The 12,542-nt window shown below is 41.7% G+C and overlaps 1 protein-coding gene across 2 annotated transcripts in view; it reads right to left on the reverse strand.

The window, feature by feature from the left end:
* Positions 1-5,923: 5,923 nt before the first annotated feature.
* HTT (huntingtin) overlaps positions 5,924-12,542 on the reverse strand; it is a 228,883-nt gene continuing 222,264 nt past the window's right edge. For both annotated transcript variants that reach the window (XM_069070716.1, XM_069070714.1), the window contains 2 exons: positions 12,193-12,353; positions 5,924-11,114 (listed from right to left, as the gene is read on the reverse strand). In XM_069070716.1, coding sequence (XP_068926817.1) covers positions 10,901-11,114; positions 12,193-12,353 — 375 coding nt within the window. In that variant the 3' untranslated portion in view covers positions 5,924-10,900. The remainder of the gene's footprint in view (positions 11,115-12,192; positions 12,354-12,542) is intronic.

A 12,542-nucleotide genomic window follows, 5' to 3' on the forward strand; every position in this document is an offset into this window, starting at 1 on the left:
AAGTTACCTAAGCTCTGTTTGCCTCAATCTACTGGAGAAGGAAATGGAAAACCATTCCAATATCCTTGCCAATAAAACCCCATGGATGGTATTGGTATACTATGGTCTACGGGATCACAAAGCATCAGACACAATTGAATGACTGCACAGTGAACAATGGATTAGAGATGGGAGAGAGAAGGCTGTCATCGGCAACTGATGGGTCAGGCAAGAGAATGAGGAGTCAAAGATGATTCTAGGGGTGGCTAGGTGGTGCAGTGAATAGAGCACGGGCCCTGGAGTCAAGAGGACCTGAGTTCAAATCTGGCCTCAGACACTTAACACAAAACTAGCCATGTGACCTTGGGCAAGTCACTTAACCCCAACTGCCCTGCTCTCCCCCCTGCGGAAAAAAAAAAAAAAGATGATTCTAAGGGTGCAAACCTGGGAAGGATGGTGGTGCCCTTGACAGAGGGGAGGTTCTGGGGATAATATGAAAATGGGTTCTGTTTTAGACATGTTGAGTTTGAGATGCCTAAGGGACATTCAGGTCAGGATGTCCAACAGGTCACTGAAATGGAAATTGGATGTGTTGGATTCAACCAGATGCAGAGAAGGAAACCGGAGGGAGGTCACCAAGCTCCCCTTCCTCTGGCAGTTGCAGTGGGTCTGGGCTCTCTAACCAGAAACTTGCAGTTAGCTCTCCTCCCAGTAGCATGCACAGGGAAGGCCACCTTACCTTGGCACAGCTGCATGACCAAAGCTGCTGCCAACACTAACTGACTGGAAGGCAGAGGTCTCTGAGTTCAAGCATCTGGCAGCACCTGATTGGAAGAAGAAGAGACAATCACACAGCAGAGCACACCCATCTCCAAGACCATAAACTCTCAGCACAAGGCAGAGGGAAAAGTATTGGGCTGAGTGTCCTGGTATTGCTGCTAATGACTAGAGTTAGGCACATCACTTTTCTAAGTGACTCAGTCTTCCCATCTGAAAAATAGGGAGAATAATGCTATCTGCCTTGCCTCTGTAGGAGCACAAGCAGTATTGTAAATACTTACAGGGCATGATTTGGGAATTTCAGAAAAGTCTTTCCCACTGTCTTGCCTAGGGACAAAATGCTAAGTTCCTTCCTTAGTAACCGATAGGCAGGCTGACAAATGAAGAAACCTGAAACTTCTTAGCTTGGCATTCAAAACTTCCCACAACCTCTGACTTGGTTGTCTTAGTTCACCTCACTTCCCTTCACGTACTCCACGCTCAAATCAGAGTGTTCTCTGCTCCACTTACAAATCCTGGGTGGGAGAAGGGGAGGGGGTGGTTAAGCCCTCCTGCCCCTTCCTCCCCCTACCTCTCTGGTGTCCTCTATGTCGAAATTCTGCCCAGCCTTTAAAACCCTCCTTCGAATGCCACCTCCTCTAGGAAGCCTTCCTCAATTACTTCCAGGCTAAAATGACCTTTTCCTCTGTGCTTGTATGTTTTCTGTGTGTATCACAGCTATTCAATTTTGTTTCTTAACTCCCTATAGAATGTAAGCTTCTTGCTAGAGTTCTTCTTTTCCCCACAACAGAACACAGTACTTTGCAATTAAATGCAATAGTGACTTAATAAATGTTGAATTGATCATTCAGTTATGTAGTGCTTTTAAGCCAGAACAACCTCGGAACCACCCTATAAGGGAGATAGTATAAGGTTTTATAAGTAAAGAAACAGGATCTGAGAGAGTAAGGGACTTGTCCCAATCACACAGCTAGTGTCTCAGATGAAATTTTTATCTGGCTCTCCTGGCTCCATGCCTAGTATTTTTTTTTTTCTTTTGGAGGGAGGAAGGCAGGGCAATTGGGATTAAGTGACTTGCCCAAGGTAACATAGCTAGTAAGTGTTAAGTGTCTGAGGCCGGATTTGAACTCAGGTCCTCCTGACTCCAGGGCTGGTGCTCTATTCACTGTGCCACCTAGCCGCCCCTATGCCCAGTATTCTTAAGGAGGAAGCATGGTAAAACCTTCTTTCATTAGTAAGGAATACATTCCAGTCAACTGAAATTTCTGGTTAACTGGGACTAATATTTTACATATCTGAGAATCCCTAATGAGTCCCATCTAGTGACCAGGGTGTAAACTTTTGGTGCTGAATGAGGGCCTGGTAGGTCTTTGGGGTCACTTAGATGCTTGTGTATTTTTCCTATCAGTGTCTACTCTTCAGATGGAGAAAGAAGGGGGTTTCTGGGACTATGACCTTAAAACCTAGACAGAACAGAGCTATCATTTCTGTAGTCCTAGTGATTACAAAGCATTTTAAGCATATTAATAGCTTGTTTCTGTAGTACTAGTAATTACAAAGCACTTTACATGCATTAATAGACACCATTTATGTAGGACTTGTAGTTACAAAGCACTTTAGCAATTTGGTCCTCACAATGAGCCAGTAGGACTTGTAGGGTAGAGTGAATCTCTTAAATGTGACACAGATACCCTCCGGAGGCTTAATTACTAAATCATAGATGGGCTGCTATCTGTACCGCTTAAGAAATCACTGGTCCCCATGTCTGACTATGAGATAAGGAAAATGTTGTAGACAGCACTTATCTAAATTTTAACAAGTCTCACGCTGTTCTCATGTAAAAAAAATTGAGGATATGGAAATACTACAATTAAGTGGATTTAGAGCAGTTGAATGACCAAATTCAGAGTGGCCATTACTGGTTCAATGCCAACTTGGAAGAGAATTTACAGTGGAGAGCTCCAGGGATCTGGGCTTGACCCTTTAACCTTTTGGATAGAATACTTTATCAGAATTGAAATTGAGAGAAATTAGGGATGACAAATAATAAAAGCTAATATTTATACAGTTCTTTTAAACTTTCCGAAGAACTTTACACACATGTCATTTGATCACACTGGATAACAGAATTCAGAAAGACTTTGATAGGCCAAATAGAATATTAGTTCAAATCTAATAAAATGTAACAAATGTAAAGTCTTACCCTCTGATTTAAAAAAAAAAATCAACTTCACATTCGTCTGAAAAAGATCTCTGATTGCTAGTGGACTGCAAGTAGAAGACATGTGAATTAGCAGTGTGATATGATGGTCACTGAAGCTAATGTAATCTTAGGCTACAGTAAGAGAGAGGGTCCCGGATTTTTTCCCTACTTATCTGATGCTCCTTCTCAGTCTCTTGATAAATTATCATTGACCTCTTGCCTCCTAAGTGCGAACACCTTCCAAGTCTCTGTAATTGGCTTTCTTCCCTTTTTGTTCTCTTGGTAATTTCATCATCTCTCATGGGTTCAATTACCTCTATGCAGATGACTCTTAATTCTATCTATTCTGTATCTGGAATTCCAGCCCTGCATTAATGACTGCATGCTGAATATCTCTACCTGAATATCCTATGAGTATCTCAAACTCAACAAGTCCAAAATAGAAGTTATATTTTCCCCCAAATCCCTATTTCTTCTAACCTTACTCATTTCTGTTGATGCCACTGCCATCTCTACAATCAGCTAGGTTCATAATCATTCCTGACTCTTCCTTCTTTCATTTTCCTCTCCATTCAGTTGCCAAGGCTTATTGATACTACTTCCTTATCTCTTACTTCTATTCCCTTCTCCCCAGCTCACACAGTATCTAAAATACGTCAGGGTCTCCTCACCTTTCAAGTGAACTATTCTAATAGCTTCCTAATTGCTCTCTCCGCTTCTAAATTCTCCCTTTTGTTAACCCACCCTACACTGCCAAACTGTGGTTCCTAAAACAAAGATCTAGCCAGTTACTCTTCTATTCTAAAATCTTCTGGGGCTTCCTATTGCCTCCAGGAAAAAACACAAGGCCCCTAGGCCTGGCCCTTAAAAGGCTCCACACTCTGACTCCCAGGTATCCTAGCTTTCTTTCATGAAATCTCCATTCTTGGACACCTGGCTTGCTAGCTATTCCCCATAAAGTCTCTGAGCCTTTAGTATGTGTGATCTTCCATACCTGGCATACATTCTCTCCTCACCCTCTGCCTCATGGAATCCCTAGCTTCCTTCTAGGTGTACTTTGTACCACCTCTCCTCCATGAGGCCTTCCCTGATGTCCCATTATTAGATTTTTTTTGTACTTATTTGTGCATATATCATATTTACTCCCCAACCGCCACCCCAGCAGGACAAAATAAGTCCGCTTCTTGACTGCTGGGTCGGTTCATTCTCTTATCTTTGTATCCTTTGCCCAGGGCCTTTCACAAAGCAGATACTTAATAAGGGCTGGTTGAACTGAGAATGTTTTTGGCTGCATAGAATCTTACTATAGGAACTGGAAGGAACCTTAATTCTTTATGCACTTCAGTCTTTATGTGCCTCAATTAACCTCATTTTTAGATGATGTGAAAGCTTGAGTGATTAAAAGACTTACCTAAGGTCCCAATCACAAACCAGTAAATAAAACACAACCAGACCTCAATAGTGATGCAGCATGGCATAGTGGAATCTCAAGGCCTATTTCCCTACATTTACATACAAAGCTATGTAAATCTCTTAATTCCTGCTTAGAGCAGGGCACCTGAATAAACCAAGGCCATGGGTTTAATACTGAAAAGGCTTTGAAGAGAGAAATAAAAATCAGTTCCACGGCCAACAACCCAGTGGAACTCAAGTCCATTGCTAAAACAATACTTCAAAGGATATACCCTACTGACCTGTTCATCAGTGTGAAGTACTGTACTCTGTATTATCAGAACATTCCCCAGTCAATCATTAGTGTGGCCTGGTGGGACTCAGATGGCCAAAGCAAGAAGACACCTTGGTAAAAGAGTGACATTATGGTTCACTGGTCATGAATTCTGGGCACAATACCCTCTTTTGGCAGAAGCCACCATAGATGGAAGGGGGTGATGAAGTTTCTCCAACACCACATAAGAAGAAACTGAGGCAGACTGTCTATTCTCGTAAGTTGTTTCCTTGAAAAGTCCTCCTGACCTCAGATGCCCCTGAGGCCATGCCAGAACCTTCTTTCCTCAAGCAAAATCAAACCCTTTAAACTTGAAAATATACCAGTAATTTGGAAGTGGAGCTCAAGTTTGGGCCTGCAGGCTCATGATTGTTTCACCTGTCATGCAGTGATTCCTACCTAGTCAAAGAATCTGGAGCTAGATGGGTCCTGAGATTGTCTTGTTCTTGTTTAAACACCTTATTTGTCTGAGGAAGGAACTGAGGACCTGAAAGGGGAAATGACATAAAACTAATTTCCTCAGGATAGTCTCCAGCCTGAATTGAGTAGACTCCACATAGGTGAACATGCACACCAGTCTCATGCTCCCTTTTCCCCTACGCCAGTCAACTTTTTTTTTCCATCCAGCTTCACAAAGAGGTGTACTGGGGCAAGAAAATCTGGTAGCCCTTTAATGACACCACCTATATCAACCTGGCACCCAAGGTGGCTCCAGCATTTGTTCCTATGTGAGTGCAAGTACAGGGTTTCCAGTCCTTTCAGACCCCCTTGGCCTTTTTATGCACAACACAGGCCAAATACAGCCAAAAAAAAAAAAAGTGCCAAAATGACTCGAGCTCTCCATGTAATTAAATTAAGATGTCACTTAACCATAAGAGCTTTTGTAACTTGTGTCTGTTGGGCAGTAAGACCACCCACAGTTTAATTTTCAATTAACCTAATGAAAAGCATAACAGCCGGTAAATTAGCCTTGGAACAGTCTTCAGCCTCCCTTATTGCAAAAATCAGGCTGTCTTTACCTGCAAATGTATCCTTCATGCTTCTTCTTGCTGTTGAAATGGAAATTGTTTAGGTTCTATTTTGGCAAATTATTCCAATCAAAATGACTTCCTAAGAGGTACCAACAGAGTTTATTGCCCAAATTCACCTCTACAGACACACTGAGGAAACTGTTTCAGAAAAAACTGATGGAAAGTTAGGGTCTGAATTGGTTTGAAATAACCAGAGCAAGCCTCTTACAGCAACAATTTAAATTTTATTCTCTTTCACTTGAATGTGCAATATTTTTAGCAGTTTTCAAAATGTGAACATGTCTAAATTAAATATTTTTTCTATTCAGTGGGCACAGCTACATGTATGTCTGGGCTCCAGGCCTCACCCATCATAGCCCTCTTAGTTTTGAGGGTAGTGATGACAAAAGATGTGGAAGGTTAGACAATGACCAAGCTTCTGCCCCTCCAGCTGTTTGTTCAGTCTGGAAGCCCTTAGGCAAAAGCTGCTGGAAATAGAAAGAGGCCCATACACAAAAGCAGTAGATGAGAGAGGGTAAAACACCTCGCAGAGACTGCCTTCCAACATGACAGATTCCTCTCAGAGCAATGCTATTATTGGCCCATGCCATCCTTCTCAAGGAGTGGGGGGAGGTGTTCTAGTTCCTCTAGCTGAAACTTGCCTAATAATCTATATGGCAAAGCTTCATTCTAGGGTAGGAACAGTTTGTGAGCAACAGAGGCTGCCTTAAGGACATCTTAAAAAGTGGTGTCTTTGTAGGACCTACCCTCTCCAATTGGCCCACAGAGATAGTAGGTAGAATTCCTGCCTCAGCCCTGTCCTCTTCCACTCCTCACTCAATCTTTGTTGGGATTCCCCAGCTGGAAGGTATCATTTCCCTTTCCCACCTTAAACACATCAACATCCCGAATTCAAAATGGCAGCCAACATAATGGCCTCATCCTACTCTGCCCCTTGGCCTAAAAGTGTCCTTTGTCATCTCCCCCCACCCCAGCACTTGTCCTATACAAAATAAAGCTAGTGCCTCCCAGAGTCACATTCCAGCTGACTCAAACAGCCAGTGATTTTTTTTCAGGCATGTTGCATAGTAGGGACTTCCAAAACCAAAGGCATTTTATTTGTAAAGAGGGTGTGGGAGTGTGGGGGAAGGGAGAGAAGGTATCGAAACAAAAAAGATCTGAAACTTGTAGCTGATTGTGAACTAAAAGATATTGCTATACTTATAATTCATTACACCTGAGCACATCTCTCAGTTCAGGAAGCATACCGCACATGAAACATTTTTGTTTGTTTGCTTGCTTTTTTAACCAGGGCCATGTTGTCTTGTCCTATGGTATGCAGTAAGGTTCACTGTGATGCCCTGCTAGGAAGGGCTTACTTAATACAAAAGATTCGGAAGGCTGTGAGGTGGCTAATTAAATGACCACCTGTTTGGTAGCTGGATTTGGAGTTCAGTCGGGGTGCTGTATTCCCTGTAGACAATGACAGGAAGTCTTTCATGTTAATCCTTTTCTCTATAAAGAATGGATTTGCCAACATAAAGGAGAAAGGGGTGGGGAGAAAGGGAGAATGTATTTGCAATTAGTTGGAGAAAGCTGTTCAGTCCTGGCAATAAGAAACAACATCACAAATAAGCCAGGTCACACTGGAAAGGAAGGGATGTCCCTTGATAACAGGTACATTTAATTTACTTCTGTACTATTCTACCTAGCTCCCAAAATACTATATTTCTCAACATTTTCCATAGGAAAAAAGTAAGAAATTAATGTTGTGAAATAAATGATTTTAATTAAAACTTATTTTGATTGAATATCTGCTTAAATATTTGGAACTTAATAAAGCCAAGTGTATTTTTTCTCCCAGAAATCTTATTTGTCAGGCGGTTTTCCATATAAAATTAAGTCCCTCTTTTCTAACAGCTGCTCAGTTATATACAACCAAGTTTTACATAGAAGATAAGGGGAGTTTCTGCTTCATAGCTCTAAGATAAACAATAGTGTGCATGCTGGTTGGATTCATCTTTCGGTTTGTGTTTAGGTATTTCAAAAAGTCAGTATCTTTCCATGGACTTAAGCCATAGAGTTATGGGTCTTTTTGCTGGTGTTTTTAGTGCTAGTGGTGAGAACAATGGTTCAAGAACCAGTGTGAGTGGTCTTATTCTTAATTCTGCCAGGGGAAAAAAAAAAGACAAAGTCAATTACTATCCAAAAAGGGTACATACAGTTTTAATTCCAGTTGGGAGGAAAGTTCTAAATTGCATGTACTTCAAAAATCAACAATGTTATTATGAGAGAATTTAAATATTTAAGTCAGTATGAATGTTGAGTTCTATACTTTTTAAATGAGAAATCAGTGACCAAATGTGAAGGGCCCCAAAGATTCATAAGCCTTCTTTCCTAGAACTTTGCCAATATTCATAATTATTATGACTTTTCACAACCACTTAGCGTTGGTTTTTTATGGGTAAAGCATGTCTGCCAAGTGGGAGACCAAAACTAACAGGGAAGTTATTCCCCTGCCTTAAGGGTGGCTGTTAAAATTTAAAGGGGAAAAAAACCTTAACAATCTCCCCGCCCCCAATACTTAATAGTGTCCCCTGCAAAACCATGCACCTCCATCATTCTCCACTGTTGCCACACACAGGAAAACAACATGAGTCTTGATTTGATAAAGATGTTTTCCCTGTGATGGGGAAAATCCTGATATTAACCACTAGAAAGTTTCAGTGTTTCTCTTTTTAGACCCTTAAAGGAAGAGAGGTTTCCCTCCTTCAAATGTCCAAATAAGCTAAGGGACAGCTAGTAGCACTCATGTACCAAGCAGAAGGGGGGCTCTTTTAGTAGGGAAGAGCCTGAAAGGAGGATGAGGTGGGTCTTTGAGCCACCACACAGAAGTCAATTTTGTAGGTTTCAAAGACAATTTCAGTCTCAATCTCTCTCAGCTTATAAAAATACAGTTTGTAAGCAGAGCCCCTTATAAGGGTCTAGATACCTATTAAATGTTGTTTCAGGGTATATTACTATGAGGTTAACTAAAAACAAAGTGCTCCAAGGAAGACTTTCTTTTTCCCCAAAACTCTGGAAAACAGATTATGATACTACTTCCATTTAAATTGTAAAACACATAAAAGAACTAATTGGGGTCTGAGGCTTAGGACAAAACTCACTACCACAGCAGGAATGAGTAGGAGTAGTCATGAGGAACATATTTTGCCTCAAATGTAGGAAAAATCAGTATACTCCTCATTCGATTAAATACACCACTGATCTTTACAAATAAAAATAAAAATAATAATAAAAAAACCCACCACAACTCCAAACCTGCAACTCTCTGCCAAATCACTAAATCCTTCTTAGAGTTACTTTGAATAAAATGTCATGGCCATTACAGCCATGAAGAGAAATCTGGCCCAAGTAACAGACCAAGAAATGGAATTCTAATAAGCTGCCAGATTGATTACCCTCCCCCCCCCCACCCCCAAATCTCAGATCATTTATGAACAATTACTTGTGTCCGGTCTTTGGAGATAACCTCTTTGGCTAATGGCTTTGGTGCTGGCTTTTAATACAGTCCAAACCCCTACCTTACTCCTCAAACCACACGAAACAAAATGAGAGTATGCCCGTGGTTACATTTGGACCAGACCTGAAATAAGCATAGATGTTGATGACAGGAAGTAGTAAAGAAAACAAGAAAGTTTGCTCCTTCCCTAAAGGTGCTCAGAAAAAGTGTAACAAAGGGTTAAATATAGCAAGGGCACTAGGAAACAAGACGGACCTATCCTAAAGAAGAGAGACTGCCTAGATACTCATGGGGTCTTTGTGGGTACCCACATCCTGAGATGGAAAACAGATGGCTAATTAAGAAATCAAATCTAATATAAGAGGCAAAGCCCCAATACTGAGTGTGCCTGAACTGTTAACTCAATGGACCAAGGAAATTGCTTCTTGGCCTCCGTAACAGCTGCACCTATCCAGATGGACATTTGCCACCACTATTAAACAGTAACAGACCAAGTTCAGTCACTAGGAGGCTGAAGGGTTTACGGAGTCATCTTTGCCTAAAGAAAACTGGGTCAGAGGAAAATATCCAGAGCAGCTGCTATGGACCGAAAAAGGTCCATTAGGCTCTGATCCTTTCCTGTGTGTGTGTTTTCATGCACTGTGGGGAAGATGATTTTGGATGATTTGAATGCAGTGCTCTGAGCACAAACTCAGAAGTTCCAGTTGTGACAACATAGAAAGCAGGTGACAAGTTGAACTGAAATGTGACTTGCATGTTAGGATGGGTGAAAAATGATGGGGAGAAGATGCATTCAGGGAGAAAGCAGGGACAATACAGGAGCAGTAAAGACATTCAGTCAAGTGGCTTCTGATCATTTCAAAGTACAGCACATCATGCAGTACAGATTTTACAATTGTACATACTTTTTACATGGATATAGAAATATTTAAGTTAAAATTAATCTCTTTACTGATATACTCAAATTTTAAATCCTGAGAAGAAAAAAGGAAAAATAAATCATGGCTGTGTGTGGGCCAGATCCCCCTCCCACAATACCCCCCCACACCACACACCACAGTCTACCAAAGTCCAAGAGACAGGGATTACATGCTGGGAGTGTTAATCATGGAAATGGGATTTCCTTTTCCTTTCTGCTTGAGAGAGACATTAGGAAACACTTTCTAAAGCTTGATTATATACCAGATAATAGCTACATAAAACTGTGAAAGTGTCCAGTGTCAATAACCTGCATGAAGGAAGTACTTCTGTCAAAGATTCAGGATCAGTTGCAACCCAGTGACAATGAACAGGTTGAACACTTAGAAAAATATATAAACACCTGGTTACTTTGCATTTAGTACTAGCCCATATCATACAGAGTTAACAAAAACAGCTATTGTGTCTTTGCTTTTTGTTTTTGTAAAAACTCAGTCTCAATCCCCAAAATTACCCGAGATGTGTGAATGATGTCCCTTTACCATGGCCACCCCATTGCAAACAAGCACTTCTGTTATAGTGTAAAAGAGATGCAAACACCGGCATGGGAGAATCATGAAACCCACAAATCCAATTTTTTGCTTGACCTGGCCCCAGCTCCCATCCAGGGTGAAACCAGGGGTCCTCATGTTTTGCCTTGTGTTCACACCACACTCCAGCCCAAGCTGTCAATCCCCGCACTGTCCAGCTCCGAGGAACTTTCAACATGCTGCAATCTTGTGGACATTTTGCAAACAAGTCAGCAGACGGTGGTAGGGATTTCCTGGAGATGCTACCACCTCAAACACAGACTGAAAGGCCCTGCGATCTAACTCCTCATCTATCTGATGTCTGTAAAAGTCTATGGCCACCAGACAGAAAAGATTAATGTCCACTTGTTCCGACTTCCCCATCCTGCTGATGATGTGTGGAAGGCTGGGAAAGGAGTTAAGGGCATATGATTTGGAAAAAAAGAAAAACAATGCTAAGGTTTAAAGTTTGGCATTCTCCACCCACTGGGATTCTTTTCCAACCCTAAGAGGCTAAAAGTGGGATTCCCTCAGGCAGTAGATTGTGCAGGGAAATGTCAGCTAATCAATGAGAAAGAAAACATATTCAATGAAGAAATGTTTTAGAAGCCAAAAAGTTCAATCCAAGCTAAGCTGAAAAATCTAAACCTCTTTTCTCATAAAAGAAACTCAGTGCCCTTTGAACCCTCTTGCTGACTCCTACAGCTAGTGGCCAAGAGGGCACAATGAGACAGGGCCTATGAAGGTGTTAGCAAAGGAAACGTGAGCCCAAGCTGAGCCAGGACAAGTTCCATTGGGAGATGACTTACCAAGGCCCGTCTTCCCTCCGCAGAGCTTCCTCTCGGTGCTCTGCCTTTTTCCGTGTGTAATGTGTGCTGGGCAGTGCCATGGCCTCACTCCGTTGGCTACTCCAGTGGCTCTGGGTGATGTCACCCTGTCATCGCTAGAGCAGCTGAACTACTTTAAGGCTATTGTGGTTTGTCTGAGGGGGAAGGTTGCCAGAAGTATGACTTTGGCTTTTAGGGTGGGAATTCCAGCAAATACTCTTTTCTTGGCATCTTGGCCAAGAGAGCGGAATGGGGCACATTGACAACAAAAATAATGAAAAGCAGCATCAGTTAAAAAAAAAACAACCCACTATCCTAAGCATTGAAAATGTCTTCAGAGACTAGAGCCTTAAAACCTGCTTCAAAATTGATATTCCTTTTAATAAAGCAATCCTAAGTGCTCTTTTCTCACATTTATCTTATTAACAATAAACAAAAAAAGGCCAACATCTTCAAAATGAATGTAAGTTCCCCTTTGACTTGGGGGTGGGGAGAGGGGGAGATTAAACCCTAATGATCCAGTCCTCTGAAAACGCACTCTTGGGAAAAAACCAAGAATGTGGAAACGATGTATGTTTCAGGTTCTGGAGTACTAACACAAGACAAGAAACAAGTGTGGAAACTAATGACATGATGGCGAGACCAAGCAGAGGATACATTGCTGAAACCCACTGACTAGTGGATGCACTGACGAAAAAGCAGGAGAGACTCCACATAGCCATTGCAACTGGGGTCCTCTGAGTGAAGTTTGAGAGGGAGAGCATCACCCAGTCTCGGACCATGGATGATTGTCCTGTGGTATGTAACGTCTGAAACACCTGAAAAACAACGCATCCAATATGTTTCAGTGGGAAACTGAAGTCTTTAACAACAAAGGAAAAGAGAATATTTAAGAAGATAACTGTTGAAATAGAGCCAAGCTTTTGAAAAAGGCCCGTTAGGATGCCCTTTGAACCCTCTTGCTGACTCCTACAGCTACATAGGTCCTACAGCCATAGACTTTTACA

The sequence above is a fragment of the Petaurus breviceps genome, unplaced genomic scaffold, assembly GCF_028583685.1.
Source record: "Petaurus breviceps papuanus isolate PSGF00001 unplaced genomic scaffold, PetGlider_PUasm1.0 140, whole genome shotgun sequence".
Classification (NCBI taxonomy): domain Eukaryota; kingdom Metazoa; phylum Chordata; class Mammalia; order Diprotodontia; family Petauridae; genus Petaurus; species Petaurus breviceps.